This window comes from Bos indicus, chromosome 7 (genome assembly GCF_029378745.1).
Source record: "Bos indicus isolate NIAB-ARS_2022 breed Sahiwal x Tharparkar chromosome 7, NIAB-ARS_B.indTharparkar_mat_pri_1.0, whole genome shotgun sequence".
Lineage (NCBI taxonomy): Eukaryota > Metazoa > Chordata > Mammalia > Artiodactyla > Bovidae > Bos > Bos indicus.
Genome location: NC_091766.1, coordinates 20,833,991 through 20,852,236, shown reverse-complemented (window position 1 = coordinate 20,852,236; position 18,246 = coordinate 20,833,991). Strand labels below are relative to the sequence as shown.

General features: G+C 53.3%; 1 protein-coding gene across 3 annotated transcripts in view; it reads right to left on the bottom strand.

Annotated features, from left to right (window-relative positions):
* Positions 1–247: 247 nt before the first annotated feature.
* The window catches only part of GNG7 (G protein subunit gamma 7), a 138,313-nt gene continuing 120,314 nt past the window's right edge, over positions 248–18,246 (bottom strand). For all 3 annotated transcript variants that reach the window (XM_070793163.1, XM_070793165.1, XM_070793164.1), the window contains 2 exons: positions 6,985–7,103; positions 248–3,595 (listed from right to left, as the gene is read on the bottom strand). In XM_070793163.1, coding sequence (XP_070649264.1) covers positions 3,470–3,595; positions 6,985–7,065 — 207 coding nt within the window. In that variant the 5' untranslated portion in view covers positions 7,066–7,103 and the 3' untranslated portion in view covers positions 248–3,469. The remainder of the gene's footprint in view (positions 3,596–6,984; positions 7,104–18,246) is intronic.

Below are 18,246 nucleotides of genomic sequence, written 5' to 3'. Positions count from 1 at the left end.
GTGGGTTACAGTCTATGGGGTCACAAGAGTCGGACATGATTTAGTGACTAAACACCACAGTACATTCTCTAACCAGAGATCAGAAACTGAAGGTGACTTGTCTGCCTCTTGGTGTGGGGGGAAGAGGAGGAGTTGGGGTGGCAGGGCAGCCATCACCACTGTCACCACTGTGGAAGCCAAGCCCGCACACCCCTCCCGGTCCCCGTGAGAAGTAGCCAGGGAGCCAAGGAAGGGCCGGAGGCGGGAGGAAAGGAGCAGTGAGCCTTTTTATTGTGGATTAATTCACTCGGTAGTAACAATTCCACACAATATTAAAACACTGCAGGAAAGTGGGTGTGGCACACCTGGAATTTTCTTTTTTTAATCAGAAATAAAAACCACTGGACATCCACACACAGATGGGGTAGAACCTGCTAGAACCACAGATTGCTTCTGAGAACCTGGTGACCAGTCTTTACAACATTTGGCAATAGTCTCCAGGGACGGGGGCAGGTGGGGGGGAAGTGGGCGGGGTGTCGATGTATGGCTTTTCAGGGGACCCAGCCGCAAGCTCTTGAAGGACAAGCGACCTGTGGTGGCCTCCCCATGGCCCCGAAACTGCCCCTGATCACTCAGGCTCGGGGCGGAGGTCTAATGACTGTTTCCTGCCCACCTGGGGGCTGGAGCTGCATGAGCTGCCTGGAGGCCCAGTGACTACCAGACAAGGCAGTCAGGACATCAGAGAAAGAAAAAGCACCTTCTGCACTTCCATGGGGCTGGAGGTCACAACCAAGTTACTTCGTTCTGGGCCTAGGGGTTGCCTTTGGGGAGGATGGGGCAGGGGCATGGAATGGGGGCTGGGCCAGGCCCAGGGAAGCACTGCAGGCTCCAGAGAGGAGACTCAGCCATTGCCCAGCACCGCCGTGTGTGTGTGTGTGTGTGTGTGTGTGTGTGTGTGTGTGTGTGTCCCTAATTCCCTCGGGACGTGGCTGAGAGGCACTGGCCTTGTGGGGCTCTTACAGTCTCCAAGACACCCTGAAAGCCGTGTTTTCCTGCTGACATGCATGCCAGAAAAGCACAAGCAGAACAGCGTCCTGTGTGCCCCGATGCTCCAGGCCTACCCTAGGGACTCTGATGTTGAAGAGGAAAAATAAAAAAGGGAAAAAGCGCTTTTTCCTCTGCTGGAAGGAAGTCCACAGCAGGGTTCCTGCTGCCGCCTTCTCCCGAGCTCAGAGGCTGTGGGTGGGTACCTGGGAGGCAGCTGGGCAGGTGTGGCCATGGGGTGGGGGCACAGTGGTCCCCATGCTCTCTGGGCCTCAGTTTACCCAGACCACTGAATCCCTGGGGTCTCAACCAGGGGGGAGGGTGGAAGCTCTAGCCCAGGTCTGATTTTGCTTCAGGGTTTGAGGCGGTGGGTGGCCATCGGCTGGCTGAGCCTGGAGCCAGCGATGGGGCTGCTGAATTCAGGTTCCCCCCACCCCCTCTGCCAGGGGTCCTGAGCTTTGCTTTCTGCTGGCTTCTCCAGGGTCACTTGGTGGGGACACATGATGGTGCTGGCAGGGCAGGGGCTGGAGAGAGAGGCAGGTCTGGGTCCGGGTGCTCCCAATGAGATCAGGACCACTTGTCCTCTTTGGGACCTGGCTGTGGGAGCCTGGGTCAGTGGGGGCTCGGGAAGAAGGCTGGGCGGGCGCGGACTGAGCTCTGGCTCAAGGGATTAAGGCTTCTGTCCCAGAGCAAAGGGTGACGGGTTAGCAGATGGCTCGTAGGCTGCCCTTGCTGCCCCTCTGCCCCTCAGGCTGAGCCCCGCTGTGCCATGGCTGCCCCAACCCCTACCCCTGGGGTGTGCCCAGGGTTTCTGGAATAGGCTTTGTTTCATCCTGCTGTTCTGCCAGGGGTGGGCAGGTGGGGCCTCCCCACCCTAGGCTGCAGTGTAGGGGTCAGGGGCTCGGGGGCTTTTCCCAGTCCAATTGCAGGTGCGGAGGAGCCAGGCTCCCTGAGGCCCCAGGTGCTCCCGGACCAGCCGGAGAGAGCTGGGTGCTGGGTGAGGGGAGCGTGGCCCTGGGTCTGCACTCTGGGGGTGCTGGGCATCCCACCAGCCTGTGCAGCCAGGCGAGGTCTGAGCCCAGGGGCACGAGAGGAGCGGAGGCTCTGGGTCCTGCCAGCCCACGTGCCTTGTGCTGGCTGCCCAGGACCCTCGCGCTCAGCCTGGGAGCCTGACACCCCAGGCCGTAGGAGCGGGAGGCCCCTGGAGCTCAGGCCGTGGGGTCCTGGAAGCTGCAGGTGGCCCCGGCAGCTGAGGAGGGCAGGTGTGCATTCGGCCAGTCCTCCAGCTTCCTGCTCCTTGAACCGTCCATATCACAGCATAGGAAACAGCCATTATAAAAAGCCCACCGCCCCGTCCCTCACTGGCCACTCCAGGACACTTTACAAACACCCCGGGTGGTCGGGTGTGAGTGGGAGTGGAGCACAGAGAGTGCCTCTCTGTGTCCGGGCAGAGGCTCCCATCTCCACGGCTTCTGCAGCAACTTCCAGACAAATCCCACACCTTTTCAAACCCGGAAGCACCAGGCGCCCCGGGCAGGTCTCCCCAGGTGGCATTTCTGTTGGAAAAACGGCCATGGAGATGCAGAAAGTGGAACAAAACAAAACACTGAGAAGCTAAACAGGGCCGTGGCCTCTTAACTGCCAGTGCCAGTCTCCTGCTTAAAACTAAAGAAAACACAGCTGGACGTCACAGTGACCGGGGCCACAGGCTGAAAATCCCTTTCTGGGGTGGGCGGGAGCCTCAGCGTGGCTGGAGGGTGACACAGGCCACAGGAAAGCCACGCAGCGGGGTGGCCCTGGGGGACAGTGTTTCACAGGCAGAGCTCCCCTCCTGGCCCCTACCATCCACGTGTGCATTGTTACATGACCTGGCTTTGCCTCAGATTCAGCTGATGACGCCTGATCTTAGTGGTATGGAATTACAAGGTTTTAAATGAAAAGGAGAAAAATTTCCGCAAAAGGGTGCATTATGTCCCTCCCCCCAACTCCCACCCAATGTTACTCCACTGAACAGCCTCCCACCTCCCCAGAAAAGCATCGCATCATCCACTTGGCAGAAGCCTTCCCAGCAGCCAAAGGTGTGAGACTTGCCACCTGCTTGGGCCGCCCACGCCAGTGGCGGATTCACCCACCTCCTTCCCTTCCCCACTCTGGCCCAGTTCCGCCCCAACCACGACTCAAATGGCAGTTTAGTTTTCAGAAATTGTCACCACATCGCTGGGGCATGTCAGTTTTTCCCCGTTGGAAGTGGCGGTGAAGCCCGGCCCCTGATGGGGCTGCGATACTGGGTCTGGTAATCCATTTGAACCCAGACGGTAAATTTTACCCCATCTGGGCAGTGGTGACTGTTTGCATTTCTTTCGGAATTAAGAGTTTTCCTTGATTTGACGCCCTGGCTGGGGGAAGGGGAGCGGGGTGGAGGAGTTGAGCGAGCGAGACAACCAAGCTATAGGATAATACAAGGCTTCTTGTCCTTAAAGGGGTTCTCGGAGGCGGGGACTCCCACCAGCAGGGGGTCGTTCCGGGCGTGCTGCTCACAGTAGCTCATGAGTTCAGAGGAGGCTTTGGAGACCTGGGTATGGGCACAGGAGGAGAGAGGAAAGATGAGAAAGGGCCGAGGCTCCGTGTCCCCAGAAGCCAAAAGATGGAGACAACCCTAGTGCCCGTCACCTGAAGACACACACCGTGTCCCACACACAGGGGAGCACCACTCAGCCACAGAAAGCAGAGAAGCCCCGACACTTGGTACCACGTGGACGGACCCTGAGGACACGATGCTCAGTGAGAGACGCAGACACAGAAGGATACACAGGGTGTGACTCCACTGACAGGAAACGTGCAGAGCAGGCCAATCCAGAGACACAGAGAGTGGGTTCCTGGTTGTCAGGGGCTGGGGTACTAGGGGGACGGTGACTGTTAACGGAGAGGGGGCTTCTTTTTGGGGGTGATGGAATGTTCTGGAATTAGGTGGTGGTGATGGTTACACAGCACTGTCAACACACAAAATATCATTAGTGGTCAATTTTATGTGTATTTTACTGGAATTTTAAGATTAAAGAAGCAGCTGCAGGACTGAGCCCCCTCCAGCAGAGCTTGTGTGGAGTCTGAAGGGAAGGTCAGGGGAGGGTTGGGTCTAAGTCTCCATGTCCATCCAAGAAAGGACCTGATGGGGGACAGCCCAGCTGGCAGGTGGCCCGGCATGGGGGACAGGCCCTTCAGTGGCTGATTCCTGTGCTGTCTGACCAGTGGGGTTGCCGTGGCCATGGTGAGGAAGCTGACACTTAGGACCCCCTGCATCAGGGTCCCCAGAATAGGAGGGAGGAGAGGAAGGGACTGCCCAACCGGCGCTGGGGAAGCAGACCTGGGGAGAGCAGTGGCTGGTGTCCGGTGCAGGGAGGGCAGGGGTGGGGGCAGGCTGCACTGTCCAGGCTGCCCGCTCCAGCCCCGTTTTGAGTCTGGGGCGCAGGCACACCTCTGCAGCAGGGGTTCTCTGGAAAGTCTTCAGAGGAGCCTCTGCATGGGCCCTGGCTCGGATTCTATGGCTCCGCCTGGATCCCTGCAGACAGGATGCCATGTGCCTTCAGCCTCATCTCCCCGCCGCTCCCTCGGGCTGGCCCTGCGGTCCCTGGTCGCTGTCTTGGGGCCACAAAACCTCAGGAGGCACTAGGAGGGAGATGGGTCATGCCTGACTCTGCTCCTCCCCATGTTCAAAGGCTGCCAGGGAGCCCTCCCAACATCAAACGGGTGGGTGAGTCAGCGATCTCTGCCAGGGTTGGGACTGGCGGAGGAAACCACTTCAACCGGGCTGCTCTGTCTTCAGCCTTGAGGAATGCTTTGAGTGCTCAGAGTCCTGGAACATTCAGACGCCTCGTGGGGGGCCCCCAACCCCACCCGGGGGTTGCAGCGACCTCCTTCCACCTGGCTGGGCTGGAGGTGCAAAGCGCTCAAAGATCCTCCCCCTCCCACCACAGGGCCACGGGGCGAGTGTTTGCACTGAGCAATGACAGAGGATGACGGTGCTGGGGGAAGCAAGCCGTGAACAAAAACATGGGTGATGGCTGATTTTATGTGCTCACTTGGCGCGGCCATGGGTACCTGGTTGTCTGGTCAAAGGCCAGCCTAGATGTCTCTTATTGTTGTTGTTTGGTTGCTCAGTCATGTCCAACTCTTTGAGACCCCATGGACTGTAGCCTGCCAGGCTCCTCTGTCCATGGGATTTCCCAGGCAAGAATACTGGAGTGGCTGGGATGCCATTTCCTTCTCCAGGGGAATCTTCCCAACCCAGAAATTGAACTGGGGTCTCCTGCATTGCAGGTGGATTCTTTACCAGCTGAGCTACCAGGGATGAGATGAACGTTTAAATTTAGACGAGATTAACATTTAAATTTATGGACTTTGAATAAAGTAGATGACATGCCCTAATGTGGGTGGGCCGCATCTGATCAGTTGAAGACCTTAAGGAAAAAGACTGTTTGATGGCCTTGGAACTCGAGCTGCAGCAGCTCTTCCCTGGGTCTCCAGTCCATTGTTCAGCCCTGCAGACTTCAGAACTGCCAGCTCCACGATCGCGTGACCCAGTGCTTTAAACTGCCTCTTACGCTCCCTCTCTCTCTGTAATATATCATCGTATATCTCTGACTAATGCAGTGGGCAGCTGGAGCCTGGCTAATGAGGGAGCGTAAACCACCAGTGTCTTCCAGACAGATACTCCCTGGCCCTCGCCCGGCCACCTGCAAGCTGGGGTCTGTGGCAGGAGTCAGCTGCTTGGAGGCAGCCCGGCATCCTTGGCAAAGTGGACGGGTTTGGTGAGAAGATGATTTTGAAAAGTGGCAGATACCTTTCTTGTGTAAGAGGCCATGACTGGCCCATTGGTCCTTATTCTTTGAAAGGGCTGGATGTCATCCTGATGTCCACTTATGGACTTAAGATTCAGCTACATAAATACATGTATCCCTCCACACATGGGAGCATCCCTCAGCCATGAAAAGGAGAGAAGCCCTGACACTCGCTAACACATGGACAGATCCTGAGGACATGGTGCTCAGTGAGAGAAGCAGACACAGAAGGACACACGGGGTGTGACTCCACTGATGGGAAACGTGCAGAGCAGGCAGATCCATAGACACAGAGAGTGGGTTCCTGGTTGTCAGGCTGGGGAGGGGATGGGGGTAACTGCTAATGGGAACATTTCTTTTTGGGGTGATGGAATGTTCTGGAATTAGTCATGATGGTTGCACAACATTTTCAGTTCACCAAATGTCATTGAATTGTACACTTTAAAAATGGTTAACTTTATACAAATAATTAAAAAAAAAAAAAGCCTGCAAGCTGACTGCCCAATTATGCAGTATCTTATTTTGTTTTGCATGTTCCTGGTCTCTGATGGGTTAAGCATTTGTGAGGAGTAACTGCTTGTCTTTCTCTTTTTCTTTTTTTTTAGCATAAAAATCAAACATGCTTATTTCCAAAAATGCAATCCATGCAGAAGTGGCAAAAGTAAACATTGAAGGGCCCCACGTCCTCCCTTGCCCAGGGCCAGGTCTCTGACTTTTCTTTGCATCTGTCATAACAAGGGAGTGGCATAGAGCTCTGAGGATGAGGGGCCAGAAGAGAAAGTGCCTGCCTCACGTTCACCCTCTTGGAGGGGCCCCATCCGGCCTTCTCTGGGGCTATCCAGGGATGGACCCCAAGGGCTGAAGGGCTCACAACAGACCTTGAGGCCTGCCTTTGGTCTCACTGTGTTTATGAAGCACACTGGCACATCTACCATTACAACAACCCACAACTTAGCTTAATAGGTGGTGTGTCTTTCTGCTGAGACAATGGAGGCTCAGAGAGGTTAGGCAAGTGGCCCAAGGTCACACAGCAAGAGGCACAGCCAAGTGCAAACCCCCGCTGTCCTGCTAGCCTCCGTGCCCACCTTTTGCTGCTGGTGTGTCCAGCGGCCTCTCCCCTACTCACCTTAATGCGCTCGATCCCAGCTTCGATGCGGAGCTGCTCCACCAGCTTCCGAGCCTGGGCTATGTTGTTAGTGGCTGACATTGTCTGCCATCAGCTCTGGGCCCCCGTCGTCCAGAGAGCTGGGTGGGGAACAGATGGACATGAGCTGACTCTTAAAGTCCTGGGACTGCAGGTAGGGGATGGCAAGGAGGGATGCGTCCCCCTTCTGGAGCCTTCTGGGGCCCCTAGCCTGGCCACCCTGCAGTCATGATGCCTATGTCCTCTGGGTCGTGGTGGGTGCGTGCATGTCCTTCAGTCGTGTCATGTCCAACTCTTTGCAACCCCATAGACTGTAGCCTCCCATGCTCCTCTCTCCATGGGGAGTGGGTTGCCATGTTCTCCTCCAGGTGACCTTCCCAACCCAGGGAGTGAACCCAGCCCTGGTGAGAGGTCTGGCCAAGGGCACCTTCTCCCACAGTCCCCTCCATGGTTGGTTGGGGTTGAGTGCTCCCCGGATGTGACCACCCAAGGGCCCCAGGAGAGCTCACAAAAGCTCCGCCTCCACTCCTGGCTGGCTCAGAATGGAGGGGCTTTGTCTGATTCCTGCACCTGCTCCTCCCCCAACATGGCTGGCACTGAGGCCGGTCATTCTCTCTGGGGGGCTGTCCTGGGCCCTGTGGGGTATAGACCAGCCCTCTGGATGCCAAGAGCACCTCCAATGTGACAACCAGAGATGTCCCCAGACATGGCCCAGTGTCCGATGGAGGTGGAGTTGCCCAGGACTCGACCCCTGGCCCTAGATGCAGGCAGATTACATGAGCAGCCTGTACCCATGGGTCCTGAGTACCCTACTCTTCCTCTGGAGGGCCTGGGCCAGTTTCCTGCCTTCATTTGGTCATTTGTCCAGTGAATTGAAATGTAATTAAATATAAAATGTCTTGGGACTTCCCTGGTGGTCCAGTGGTTAGGACTCCTAGCTTCCAATTGCAGGGGGCCTGGGTTAGATCTCTGGTCAGGGAACTAGATCCCACATGCCACAACTGAGAGTCCTCATGCTGCAACTAAATAAAAAAGATCCTGCATGCTGCAGCAAGATCGAAGAGCCCCTGTGCTGCAGCTAAAACCTGGAGCAGCCAAATATATAAATATTTTTTAAAATACCCATTTCCACCTGACTTACATCCATGTTCAATTAGTTATGAGAATGCTCTTTAGATGGGACCATGTGGTATGGAAGGCTTCCCTGGTGGCTCAGACGGTAAAGAATCTACCAGCAATGTGGGAGCCCTGGGTTCGATCCCTGGGTTGGGAACATCCCCTGGGGGAGGGCACAGCAACCCACACCAGTATTTTTGCCTGGAGAATCCCCATGGACAGAGGAGCCTGCTGGGCTACAGTCCATGGGGTTGCAAATAGTCAGATAGGACTGAGCAACTAAGCACACACACACACACGGTATGGGGCCTTTTGGGACTGGCTTTGCTTTTCACTTGGCCTCATGATCTGGAGCCCCACCCCGGCAGCTGCGCTCATCAAGAGTCCACTCACGTGCAGGCCAAGTGGAGGTCCATGGTGTGGACCCTTCACCTGTCCAAGGATACCTGCTCCAGTTTCCGGTTCTGGCCATGTCAGCACAGAGCTGCAGCAGGCATCTGTGTGCAGGCTTCGGTGTGAACATGAACCTTTATTTCTCAGAGATAAATGCTGAGGACTGCAACTGCTTGTTGACTTTTTTTTTTTAAAACAGCACCTGTTTTCCAGAGTGGTTGCACCATTGTATGTACTCACCAGTCATGTATGAGTGATGTTAATTTATTTTTATAATTTGGTCATGCGAATTTTTTTTTCTTTTCCTTAAGGTGATTAAAAATCCTACCTATTCCATCAATCCACGTTTAGTGAGCCCTAGGATAGAGGTTCTCAATTGAGATCATCCTGTCCCCTGAGGATACTGGGTGACGTCTGGAGACATCTGTGGCCGTCAGGACCTGGGATGTTGCTCAACACTGACAGTGCCCAGGGCGGCCCCCCACAGTGGGTGACCCAGCCCCAAACGTTGACAGCGCCAAGGCTGTGGAATGGAATCTGATCCCAACTCACACTAGACAGCAGGATAAACCCTGATGGTCAGATGGTGTGAACCAGGGTGACTCCAGCGTCTGTGAGTCACCTCCCCTCCCTCCCACTCAGACATGTATTTATTTATTTGGCTCCTCTGTACACTTGCAGGATCTTAGTTCCTGGGCCAGGGCTTGAATCTGGACCCATGGCAGTGAAAGTGTAGAGTCCTAGCCACTGGACTCTGCCTGAGAATCCCCAAGGTGTGTATTTAGGTGTGAGCAGCATCTGAGGACCTCAGGGGTCACATGGTCAAGGAACCCAGTGTCCTGTGGGGTCCATGGGATCCCTAGTCCGGGGCTCTCACCCAGGGAGATCCTGTCCCCAGGAACACTGGGCAACCTCTGGGGGTGTCTGTGGTTGTCATGACTGGGGAGGGGCTTCTGGCATTGAGATCAGAGCAGAAAATGACCTAACCCCAGTGAGCGCATTGTCCGGGTTGAGGAAGCGCCCAGTGGGTCTGCATAGTATTAGTTTGATATGGAGTGGGTAGAGCCCAGGTTCAGGAACCCAAATTCATGGGTCCCAGGGAGCCACCTGGCCAGGCTGGCACTGACCCAGGTCATTCAGCAGAAGCGCGTGCTTCTGTCATGATACACGGCGCCTCTGTCTGTATCCCAGTCAGTAGAGAGGGGCAGTTGCCGAAAAGGAAAGGCAGATTCCAGGTTTTCAAAAAATTTCCCACTGGGCAATGAAAAGGAATAGACTGGGGACTTCCCTGGTGGGCCAGTGGCCAACACTGTGCTCCCAATGCAGGGGACCTGGGTTCGATCCTTGGTCAGGGAACTAGAGCCCACATGCTGCAACTAAAGATCCCCTGTGCTGCAACGAAGACTGAAGACCCAGAGTGTCGCAAACTAAGACCCGGCACAGCCAAATAAATATTAAAGACAACAACAACAAAAGGAATGGACTGTGGAAGTGTACATCCTGGATGGCCCTCCAAGAAATCACTCAGAGTGAAAAGGGCAGCCCCCAGAGTCACATGCTGTGTGGTTCTGCATACTGAACATCTCTGAGATGTCAAGGTAGTAGAGACAAGGAGGGATTCCTGGTTTCAGGGGGGCGGCGCCCTGGGGAAGGGTCTGGGGAGACAGGTGCACACCAGGGGTCCTCACTCAAGAGCCAAGTATCCAGACTGTGTGTGTGTGTGTGTGTTGCGGGGGGGGAGGTTCACAGGTCTGCCAGGGTAGGGGGATGAACTGGCAAAGATCTTAATACATGCACACACGTCAAACCTCAGGAATCTGTGTCAACAGGTGATACAGGGCCTTTCTGTTGGTGATCTGATATAACCGTGTGTAAATCTATAGTGATCTCAATCCAAGTTTCCATTAAAAAAAAAATCCCTTCTGTGCTGCTGCCTGCCTACCTACCTCTCTGCCAGACATCCTGGCCCCTCTCTGGGCCAGAAAAGGCCTGAATGTGTCTGCTCCGGGCGCGCAGGGCCCACGTGTGGGCTCCCAGAGTGCTCTGATTCAGCACAGCGCTTCAAAGCGGCCACAAAACATCCAGCTCAGGGAAAACTGCCCTTGGTTCAACTTAAAAATACTGAAATTACTCAGTGCTAAATATAGACGCTGACAGAGAACAAACGGGGTGGCCCCATGGCGTGTTTTCCTTGGAAGGCTGGGGAGTACTGCTCAGCACCCACACTTGGAATGTCCACCAGGACCCTGGGAGCCCCGAACACCCTGTGGGGCCACCCCAACCATGGCCTCCCTCGTGGGTACTAAGCCCCTCAGCGCTGCTGGCTTCCTCTTCTGGACACGATGCCCTTAAGAGGTGCCCTCCAGGCTGGGTTATAACCCCGGGCACCTGGGGACGGTCACAGGGGGCTCCCTTGGGTTTTGTGTGCTTGTGTGCAGGTATGTGTGCACACATGTGTGGGTGAGTGTGTGTCTGTGTCTGTGCATGCATGCCTATGTGTCTATGAGTTTCTGTGTGCATGCATGTGTGTCAGCATGTATCCATGTGTGGGCATGAGTGGGCTGAGCGGCTGAGACCAGACGTGGCCATGTCATGGCTACATAGACAGCAGACTGAAGCCTGGTCCTGGCAGAGGCAGGGCCAGCCCAGCCTCATTGCGTGCCCCCAGGGTTAGGTCAACTCCCTCGGGCAGGCACAGGCGCTGAGTCAGCCCAGGAACATTCCTCACCAGCGGCCTCTCCTCCAGAGGCACGTGATGCCCTGGGCACCTGACCTGGCTGGGCCTGCCTGGGCCCAGCGGAGCCTTGGAAGGCCCTGGACACCAGGCAGGGCCTTGGGAAGCTGCGGGGGGAGAAGGTGGGAGCGGGCCCTCTGGGAGGGAGTGAGGAGGCAGTTGGAGCTGCAGGCCGCGGTCAGGTTCCCGCCTGGGGAGAGGCCAGTTCAGGCCTGGCGAGGCTGGGGGCATGACTTGGGGGTGAGGTTTGCCTAAAAATAGAAGCTTAACAGACGCCACTGGGCCCTGGCTGGCCTCCCAGTAAAGGGCCAGGAAGTCACTGGGGTCAGGCGGGCTCCCACAGAAGCGTTGAGGGCGTGTGGCGGAGAGGCAAGGGCCGTGTGGGCCGGAGCGTCCAGGATGCTTTGTGAGCTGGGCTGATGACAGACAGAGGGTCACCCCTGAGCGCTACAGACCCCAACCCGGCTGCCAGACCCCAGTGCACATGAGGATCAACCATAGCCAGGGGAGGGCAATGATTCTCCACGGTGGGCTGTAGGATGGCTGGATGGGGGAACACCTAGTTTGAACAGGGTCACCTCAGCCCCTGCTCACACTAAGGCCGCATCACTCTCTGTGGGGATCTGTTCCGGGAGCTGTGGGGAGTAGAGCAGCCTCCCTGGCCCCTATACCCTTGATGCCAGGAGTCCCCCCTCCCCCCGAGTTGTGATGAACCACAGATGTCCCCAGACACCACCCAATGTCTCCTGGGAGCAGGATTTAAAGCTTTTGTGGAACTCTCTTATCAGAAGACTCTCTGTAGCTAAAAGATATTCTTTTAGGAAAATACAATTTTGGGGGAACTGAGATGGTTCAGCTTGAAGTGAAGTGGTACTAAGCAGAACAGAAGTTTGTTTCCAAACAGGTTTTAAATTTCTTAGCATCTGGGAATTCCCTGGCGTTCTAGTACTTGGGACTCCACGCTTTCACTGTGGAGTGGGTGGGTTCAATCCCTGGTCGAGGAACTAAGATCCCACAAGTGGTTCAGCCTGGCAACAACAGCAAAATATGAAACAAAATTTCTTAGTATCCAACAACCTGGCTGGGAGAAGTCACACAGGGTCAGAGGTTCCCTTGAACTCAACCAACAACAGAAGTGGGAGCAAGCACAGCCTTCCGGGTGGGGGTGGGGGTGGGGGTGGGGGTGGGGGCAGGGTGGGAGGCAGAGGTCTTGCAGAAAGAGCAGACCCTAATTCTGCCCCAGATTCCTAAGCTGTGTGGCTCTGAGCTCCAGTTAGCTCTGCTCAGGACTCAGAGCGACACCCCGTCTCAAGCACAGGGCCTGGCCAAACTCCAGGTCCCCAAGTTCCTATTCTGGGGGTCAGGGACCCTTGAGGTTGGCAGCCATGGTGGGCCTGCCCTACAAACACAGCTGCCGGGGAGATGGGATGAGAGATAAGGTGACCTAGACCTGCTGCGCCCAGCCAACGTAGACCGGCAGGTTTGCTGGAAGCTGTTGAGAAATCTTGCTCCTTGCGCAGTTTGCTGGCAGCTCGGTGGCCACTCCCTTCACCTGCCCAGGGGCCAGGCAGGGTGGGATATCGCAAAGGATGAGGGAGAGAGAGGGGCAGAGTTTGAAGTGAATTGAGTTAAAACTAGGAGTGGATGGAATCAGTAGCAGAGTCAGAGATGGAGAGATGTAGATGGTCTATTTCCTCCGCCAGACTGAATGCCTGCAGGGCCCTCCCCTTGAGCCCAGAAGCAGAGGTGAGACTGAGGTGAGACTTCCAGCTGGGCTCGGAGCCCACGACACTGGTCACGTCCAGTCACTTTCCTGCCATTTTTGGACATGGTTAGTGGCCTTTTACTGGTAGGTGATCCTCCGTTGTGAAACTCTCCTGCTAAGTCCACAGAGTCTCTGGTCTCAGTCCAGGGGACGAGGCTGTCTCCCTGTTCCTAAAGATAAAGTCTAGAAACAGGAGACCCTGGACTCACAGCCTGGCTCTGCCCTGGCCTGGGGCTGGGCTTCCTCAACCGGAGAAGGGGGTGGATGTTCTAGGAGCTGAGAATAGGACTTCCCAGGCGGTTCAGGGGTTTACACTCCACCTTTCAACGCAGCGGACGCAGGTTCGATCCCTGGTTGGGGAACTAAGATCTTATATGCCACGGGGCAACTAAGCCCACGAGCCACAACTACTGAAGTCTGTACTCCCTAGATCCTGTGCTCTGCTACTGGAGAGTAGCCCCCACCTGCTACAACTAGAGAAGGCCTACGTGCAGCAACAAAGTCCCAGTGGAGCCAGAAATAAATAAAATAAAAAGTAAAAGCCAAGGGCTTCCTTGGTTAAGAATTGCCTTGCAATGCAAGGGACACTGGCTCCATCCCTCATCTGGGGAGATCCCATATGCTTCAGGGCAACTGAGCCCATGCACTACAGCTACTGAAGCCCCTGCACCCTAGAGCCCATGCTCCGCAACAAGACAAGCCACTTCAGTGAGAAGCCTGTGCACTGCAATGAAGAGCAGACCCCACTTACTGTAACAAAGACCCACCAAGCCAAAGAAATAAATAAACTTTAAAAAAATAATAAAAGCTGAGACTGGATCCCCAATGGTCATTCTGTGGCTCTAAGATCACAATGATCTATGTCCCTGGCCTCCTCCTTAGCCATCTGGACCTTGGATAAACCTTTCTCTCTGCAGAGTCCACTCGCACAATGGTGGCCAGCTAGTGTGGACACCCTTCTGATGAGGGCCGTGGGCAGAGCTGCACAGGGTAGAGATGCTCAAAGGCGCTGGAGGACCATTGAGAGAGTGAAGGATTTCCATCCCGAATCTGGGGAGGGGGATGGAAGCCCAGGAGTCTGGCTTGGGGCTGCCTTTTCCTGGGGTGGAGGGTTTGCCAAGAGGCTGAGGGGGTCTCATGAGGCTAGGGGCACAGAGGTTGAGATCCAGGGCCTCCTGAGGGGAGACAGATTGGGGAGCCCCCACCTCCTTGATATGAGCTGGGATAAGAGTGCTGCCTTCTAAGGAAAAGGTCCACAGGCAGCAGACAGGCGCTCACGGCAACTGCAGCTGAGTTCTGAGTAACCTCAGTCCCCAACACCAGATTGACGTGACCCTAAATGCTAAGTAGAAGTAAATGGAAGTCCATCATTTCTGGGGAAGACAGCATCACCTTAGGCTTCACGTTGTTTCTACAATGAGTCAGCAGGCACAATATCTAGCACACAATCAGGAAAGACCAGGCAGGACTTCCCTGGTGGCCCAGTGGTTAAGACCACACACTCCCAGTGCAGGGGGGCCAGGTTTGATCCCTGGTCGGGGAACTAGATCCCACGTGACGCAACTATAATAAGAGTATACATGCTGCAGTGAAGATTGCAGATCCCAGGTGCCACAACTAAGGCCAAATAAATATTTTTTAAAAAAGAAGAAATGACCAGGCACACAAGAAGACAGGACCATATAAACAAAAATCGGCAGAAATAACAGGCTCTACCAACAGGCCCCCAGGGGTTCCATACACTAAAATCGACAGAGTTTAAAATAACGATATTAACCATGCTAAATAAATGAGGCTGGAATTTTAGCAGAAAATTGGAAACTAAAGAAAAAGACTGAGTGTGTAGAAACTGACAATATATGAAACGAACACAACAGAAGCAGCACTATCATTAAAGACAACTAAGGAGAAAATTAGTGAACCAGACAATAGCAAATATCCAGATCGAAGCATGGACCACGTGAAACAAGGGAAGAGACACAGGATGCAGTAAGGCATGCATGTGTGCTAAATCACTTCAGTCGTGTCTGACTCTTTGAGACCCCATGGGCTGTAGCCCATCAGGCTCCTCTGTCCATGGAATTCTCTAGGCAAGAATACTGGAATGGGTTGCTATTTCCTTCTCCCAGGGATCTTCTTGACCCAGGGATTGAACCGTGTGTGTCTTATGTCTCTTGCATTGGCAGGTAGGTTCTTTACCACTAGTGCCCCCTGGAAGCTCTACTAAGGTCTGACACATGTCAGAGCTCTGGAAGTGGGAGAGAGAGAGAATGGAACAGAAGCAATCTTTGAAGAGATAGTGACTGGTAAGTTCCCAAAACTGACAAAAAACAAAAACAAAAAACTCTTAAGCCACAGATTCAAGAAGCTCTAGAACCTCAGGCTGGAGAAACATTTTAGAAATGGACAGAGAAATGGCCAATGGGCACATGAAATAGTGCTCAATGATTAGTCATCAGGGCAAGAATAACTGAAAACCATCACGGAGTCTGCTTCGCAGCTGCTAGAGTGGCAAAAATCTAAAAGACCGACAACACCAAGTCCTGGGGAGGATGAAGAAACAGAAAGTTTCACGTGTTACCGACAGAAGCGTCAACCGCTCTGGAAAGTGAGTTAGCAGATTCTTATGAGGTTAATCCACCTGCCGATGCAGGAGCCTCAGGAGACACAGGTTCAATCCCTGGGTTGAGAAGATCCCCTGAAGGAGGAAATGCCAATCTACTCCAGTATGGGAAAGAGGCAATCCCATGGAAAGAGGAGCCTGGTGGGCTACAGTCCATGGGGTCAAAAAGAGTCAGACATGACTGAGCACAGCAAAGACAGATTTTATAAGGTTAAACACATACTCAACCTATGACCCAGCAATTCCACTCCTAGAGATTTACCCACTTGTACAAGATGTTCATATGTCTGTATTTATAAGAGCAGAAGTTGGAAGTAACCCAAATGCTTGTCAACAGGAGAATGGGTAAACAGACTGGTAATTCATACCATGGATACTCACACAATGGAAAGAACCTACTGGCAAATGAAGCCATGTGTGTGACTCTCAAAATGCTTGGTCAGGTGAAAGAAGACAGACATTAGAAATATTCTCCATCTTGACTGAGGTATTAGTGTACACAGGTGTATTGACTTGTCAAAAGTCATCAAACTACTTATGTAAGATCTGTTCATTTTACTGAAGAGGAATTATACCTCAATAAAATCAGTTAGGGACTTCCCTGGTGTTCTGGTGGCTAAGACTCCACGCTGTCAATGCAGGGGACCCGGGTTCAATACTTGCTAGGGGCACTAGGATCCCATAGGCCGCAACTAAGACCCAGGGCAACCAAATAAATAAATAAATATTTTAAAAATGAAATAAAATCAGTTAATTACAAAACTAATGAACAAACATAAGGTGCTGGAGGAAAAAGGACTAACAATTTTACGGATCCAGTGAAAATTCTAGACGTAGTGAAAACAAACTTTAAGAATTAGGGTAAAACAAAGACATTTTCAGACTTCACAGGTTCAGTGGTAAAGAACCCGCCTGCCAGTGCAGAAGACACAGGAGATGCAGGTTCAGTCCCTGGATCGAGAAGATCCCCTGGAGTAGGAAATGGCAACCTACTTTAGTATTCTTGCCTGGAAAATCCCATGGACAGAGAAGCCTAGTGGGCTACAGTCCATGGGTCGCAGAGTTGGACAAGACCGAGCACGCAGGCAACGATGCCAAAAGACATTTTCAGACAGACTGTCACCAGCAGAACTTCCTTATTAGAAATAAAACAAAAAGATATTAGAGATAAATGACCCCAGGTGGAAGGCGAGAGGTTTAAGAGGACGTAAAAAACAAAACCAAACCAAAGTATCGAAGAAGGGGAAGAACTTGATAAAATAATTCCAAAATTTTCATAGGAAAATAAACAGGAAGTGAAAACCCTAAAAGCCCTTGGACCACAAAAGAATCACAAGAGCCATCAACTCGATATTTACCTCCACCCAGTCCAAAAAAAAAAGTCAACATCTGAAAAAACACGTATACTTCTCTGTCTACTGCAACTGGCTCAAGGCCAGAGTGATGGGGACCAGGCCAACTGTCCCTGGTGACTTCTCCTCAGTCCAGCCCTCAGCAGCCCCAGGAAGAAACAAGACCTTTCCCACCAATGGAATCACACTCTGTGCGTCCTTCTGTGTCTGCTTCTCTCACTGAGCATTGTGTTCTCAGGGTCTGTCCACACAGTAGAGAGTGTCAGGGCTTCTCTCTTTTTTGTGAATAATATTTCCTTGTGTGCATGGAATAACATTTTTAAGCACACATTTTCAAAAGAAAAGCCCTCCTCGCTGTTGTTGAAGTGCTCAGCTGCTTAGTCATATCTAACTCTTTGGGACCCTATGGATTGTAGCCCACCAGGCTCCTCTGTCCGTGAGATTTTCCAGGGAAGAGTACTGGAATGGGTTGCCATTTCCTTCTCCATGGGACCTTCCCAACCCAGGGATTGAACCCATGTCTCTTGTGTCTCCTGGATTGGCAGCTGGATTCTTTACCACTAAGCCACCAGGGAAGCCCCCATACTATACTTGATCTCAGCCAAAAGGCGGAGAAATGGTAGCCATATATTTTCCTAACTAGGAAGGAAGTGGAAGATGGTACAAATCAGTGGTTTATTTGCCTTGGACTCAGGGATACAGGCTGTGTTTCTGGGTTGTGGACAAGTGCACTGGAGCGCTGAGCACTGTGTTTGATGTGCAGGTGACAGAGTGCAAGGGGTGGACCCCATGTCAGGCATCATGAAGGTGTTACTGTGCCCACTTTTTACAGATGAGGAGAGAGACGGAGCCTCAAAGACGTGAGTATGTTAATAACCTTCCCGAGACCACGCATCAGGTGGAGGTTGCGCCAGGGTTTGCATTTAATTCCCAAACCAGAGCTCCCTGGAAAAGGCAGGTCCCAACATAAAGCTCATAAAGCTTCATAAAGCTCTGAACCCAGAGGCAAGCTTCGGAGGCCGAGGGATGCAGTATCTGCGTCCTCCATGGCCCAGTGGATTTGGCAAAGGGTTTAGATATACAGTGATCCTGGATCTGAGGGATTGGATCCATACATGAGGGGAGGTGTCAGGATCCTCATGTGGCTTCTTTCTTTAGGGAAGAATGTGCAGAATGTGCAGAATGCTAGGGATGCTGACGACAACTGTGTAGCCATCAGGGTTAGAGAAAACCCCAAGTGAGATGGAACAGCGGAGAGCCT